Genomic DNA, 3,967 nt, shown 5'->3' with positions numbered 1-3,967 from the left:
CTACAACATACACACACACACACACGGATGTGTCTTTACATGTAGACCATGAATTCCCTCTCCCTCAAAGACGTTTACCTCTTTTTAACTGTTTCAACAGCAGCGCCCACTGCGAGTATCATAAAATGAGATCTTTCAAATTGTACCAGACACAATGGGATTTCTTCTCCGCCCTTTTCAGATCTCTGAAACATTGCGATGGCTGATGAAATCCATTTTCTCCATGGCTGCACGTGCGTTAGATGCAGTCTGTAATCACACTCTCTCTTCCTGTCTGTCTGTCTCTCTCTCTCTCTCTCTCTCTCTCTCTGTTTCTCTCTTTCTGTCTCTCTCTCTCTTTGTCTGTTTCTCTCTCTCTTTCTCTCTTTCTGTTTCTTTCTCTCTCTCTCTGCGTTTCTCTCTGTGTTTCTCCCCCTCTCTCTCTCCCGATGACTCTTTCTGTCTCTGCCTTGTACTCTTCACCAAACATGCAAAAAGAAGCACACAAACAGAGACATACACACAGACAGACAGGGGAAAAAAATAATTGCTCTGTGCCGCACTGCATGACACACACACACACATTTCCCCATATCGCAAAAGGCATCACACACACACACACACACACGTCCACATGGTGACAGGCATCACACACACACACACACACACACACACACACACACACACACACACACGTCTACATAGTGACGGGCAGAAAACTGCTGTGAACACACACTCAAACTGACAGGAGAGAAAAAGACGAGCGCTTCGCTCCAAGACACACACCGCATCACACACACACACACACACACTGCAGTCACACACACCAGTGGAGTCCCAGACGCCCAGACAGGTCCGGCCCACCTGTGGCCCAGGCGTGGCCCAGAGATAGCCCATCCCTATCTAACCTGCGGCTGGCGGAGAGTTTAAGAGCTCTTACGTCACTCTAGGATGGGACTGGACCCTTCACGTCCAGACAGGTGGCCTTACACTGGATGGCAAGAGGACAGTGAGAAGACAGAGAGGTGACAAGAGTAGACAGATAAGGACACCAGGAGACATGAGGACATAAGGTGACAAGAGTGGACAGATAAGGACACCAGGAGACATGAGGACATAAGGAGACATGAGGGGACACATAAGGAAACAGGGAGGCAAGGGGACATGAGGGGACTAGAAGACATGAGAGGAAGCAACAGGAGATGTGAGGGGACACAAGGAGACAGGATAGGACACAAAGGGGACATGAGTACATAAAGATGGACTGAAGTAAACATGAAGGGACACAAGGATACGTGAGAGGACACAAGGGGACATGAGAGGACATGAGTGCAGCAAGATAAGCGGAGGCACTATGAGACTCAGAGAGTTGAGGACTGCCATCTGCCCTGTCATCTCTCATCACCACAAACACACCCTTCAGTCACTGAGGGAGCGAGAGAGAGAGAGAGAGAGAGAGAGAAAGAGAGAGCTCCCATCTCTCACACTATGCTGGAGCAGGGCGCTCCAAGTGATCACACACTACTATGTGTAAAGGAGAGAGATCCCATCGCTCAGACTACATACATATGCCACACTGTTAGAGCAGAGAGCAGAGATCTCTCACACTACATCTTAAAGGAGTAGGGTGCTCCCAGACTATACAGGCCTACAGTATAGCACACAGATAAATGTAAAGCACATAAATAATTTACATTAACGGCATATGGCACCATCTGAGTAGAGAGAATAGCACGCAATGCAGGCCTATATGAACATACTCAGCTGAATAACTGACTACACAGCCAAAGGGGGAACTGCAGGTTCGGCATGATATGAACACAGTCTCTGACAGAGTCACACTGTTATTTCCTTGGATACCAATCCGATGTAATTACCTTGGATACCAATCATGCTGTATTGGTGTTAATTGTTTCCACTTCAGATTTTGATATTGCAGTAAGCTTTTCCCTGGGTAGCCTACACACAAATAAGATCTGCTCCGCTTAGAACTGCCTGCTGGCCAACAGATCCAGAAACACATCACTTAGTTACAACAGAATGCTGCTCAACCTCGAGTAAATATTTATCTAAGACGTTTGGAGATTTATGTAGGCTAATCACATTTCGTGATTATATATCGGCTCAGACACACACAGCAAATCGCCGTCCATTACCTCATTAATTTATAGAAAATCACCTTTCAAGGGCAATTTTACATGACTGGACATAAATGGCCATCAGTCATCCCCGCTGCAACTCGAGTTCCACAGGTGACATTAGCACATAACGGACATACATGAATCTTTAAAGGCCGCGCGTCTAAGCGGGCGGGAAACAGCTTCGCCCTCTGGACACAAATGGAAATGCAAGGTTAAGTAAGTCCATAGGTCAGTAGTAAATTAAATAAACATAACATTTGAAATGTAGGCTACACATAGGGCATAGTAGCGATACCATTAAAAAACTGTTGGAATCTATAAGTAATCATTGTAAGTACATAAGCTGCACTATGACAGAAATGGGTTTCAACCAGCATCTCTCAGGTCTTGTAAGTCCACTGGTACATCTGGGTAAAAATGCCGTCTTCTAATGTAATGAAATATTATGGGACTGAAATGCAATATTAGGCTACCATTAAGCCATCGCCTAGCCTACTATAAATGTGACCAGCAGACAGCCATTGTAGGCTACCGCGTCTCTAGCCTAACGGCATGATAAACCACGCTGTGCTGATGATGGCATTGCCCCCTCTAAAAAAGGGGATTTTGAATTGGCTGGTGACAATTTGCTGGCTATCGCAGTGCTCCAACCCTTTCTCAATACCCCAATAACATGGCGAAGCCCTCAGTCATCTTGCCCATAATATCAGGCGTACACGCGTAATTTCCTCTTCATCTTAATGGATCAATGGCTCATAACGCAATCATCAGTAATTAGTGGCTGATCAAAACGCAGAGCCAGCCAGTCTATGGGTCTTCTCCCGCAGAGGAGTCCGTATAAAAATCACCCAAATAAATTGGCAGATCCACTGCGAACCCGTTGAACTTTCGTCTAACCCATTTGATGAAATGTCAATATGGAGGAAACCCGTTAGATGGGTCTTTCATTCCAGGCAACGGGCGGTTTATTCTAAGGGGCTGTAGGAGCACCGCACCGACATGCCCAAATAAAACGGGGAGGCGATATGGGAGCAGAACAAAATACTGCACTTCAACTCACCTTGAGCTGCCGTTCCTCTGGTGCTGAATACACTTGCTATCAAAGTGGCCACATACCAAATCATAGTACTATTGCCGACCTGAAATAATAGCTCAAAGTGCCCCTTTCAATAAATCTTTCATATTCGATTTCCTTCGACCGCACGGCTTCCGGCTAATACGCGCTTATTCATGTCCTATGAACCTTCTCTAGAGCATTTTCCTTCTTTCTTCCCCCTCCTGTCCTTCCGAACGCATCCTCCACCGATGAGACCGCGAGCACCTGCGCCGTCGCCGTCGTAAAACCCGGAGCTCGAGCTCCACTCAAGTGCAAAGTGAAACCAAGTGTGGGAATTTAGCCGCTGGGTCCGCCCCCACTGCGCCCTGATTGGTGGCTCTGGCGGGGCTGCGGGGCGTGTATTGGTCGGGCGCCCGCCCTCCGGGACCAGACTGGCAGCTCAGACACGTTACGATTCAAGGTGAGTTGTCGCGTGCTGGTGGAGTAGAGCCGCAGTATCATGCGCATTGATATAGTCGACTCCGCATCTTTTCACGGAGGCGCCGATAATGGCTCTGGCGTCTTGCACAACTCTTTTGTCGTTTACACCCGTTCAGGCTGATTGCGTGCTTGTTTATATTTACACACTGGCTGCTCCGTGCTGCCTCGGGCGGTGCAGACACCAGACAGTCTCCGAACGACGCCTGGGCTCCGCAGTGGCGGCCAACTTCTGTCGCTCATGCTGCCGTTTCCACGGTTGCCATTACTACTCATTCCAACAGGAGCACCGAGCAGCTTTCTCGTGCGCGTG

At 48.0% G+C, this 3,967-nt stretch overlaps 1 protein-coding gene across 1 annotated transcript in view; it reads right to left on the bottom strand.

Moving 5' to 3' along the window:
* Window positions 1-3,244, bottom strand: part of igsf9ba (immunoglobulin superfamily, member 9Ba) — a 76,272-nt gene extending 73,028 nt beyond the window's left edge. Inside the window, exon 1 of the mRNA XM_076290352.1 lies at window positions 3,181-3,244. Coding sequence (XP_076146467.1) covers window positions 3,181-3,244 — 64 coding nt within the window. The remainder of the gene's footprint in view (window positions 1-3,180) is intronic.
* Between the last annotated feature and the right edge of the window lie 723 nt (window positions 3,245-3,967).

This window comes from Alosa pseudoharengus, unplaced genomic scaffold (assembly GCF_046254945.1).
Source record: "Alosa pseudoharengus isolate Yale_2024_CS ecotype anadromous, Long Island Sound unplaced genomic scaffold, YU_APseudo_1.1 YU_APseudo_1.1_scf_18, whole genome shotgun sequence".
In the NCBI taxonomy this organism is placed as follows: domain Eukaryota; kingdom Metazoa; phylum Chordata; class Actinopteri; order Clupeiformes; family Clupeidae; genus Alosa; species Alosa pseudoharengus.
Note: the sequence above shows the minus strand (reverse complement) of the source record. Positions and strands in the feature narration are given on the sequence as shown.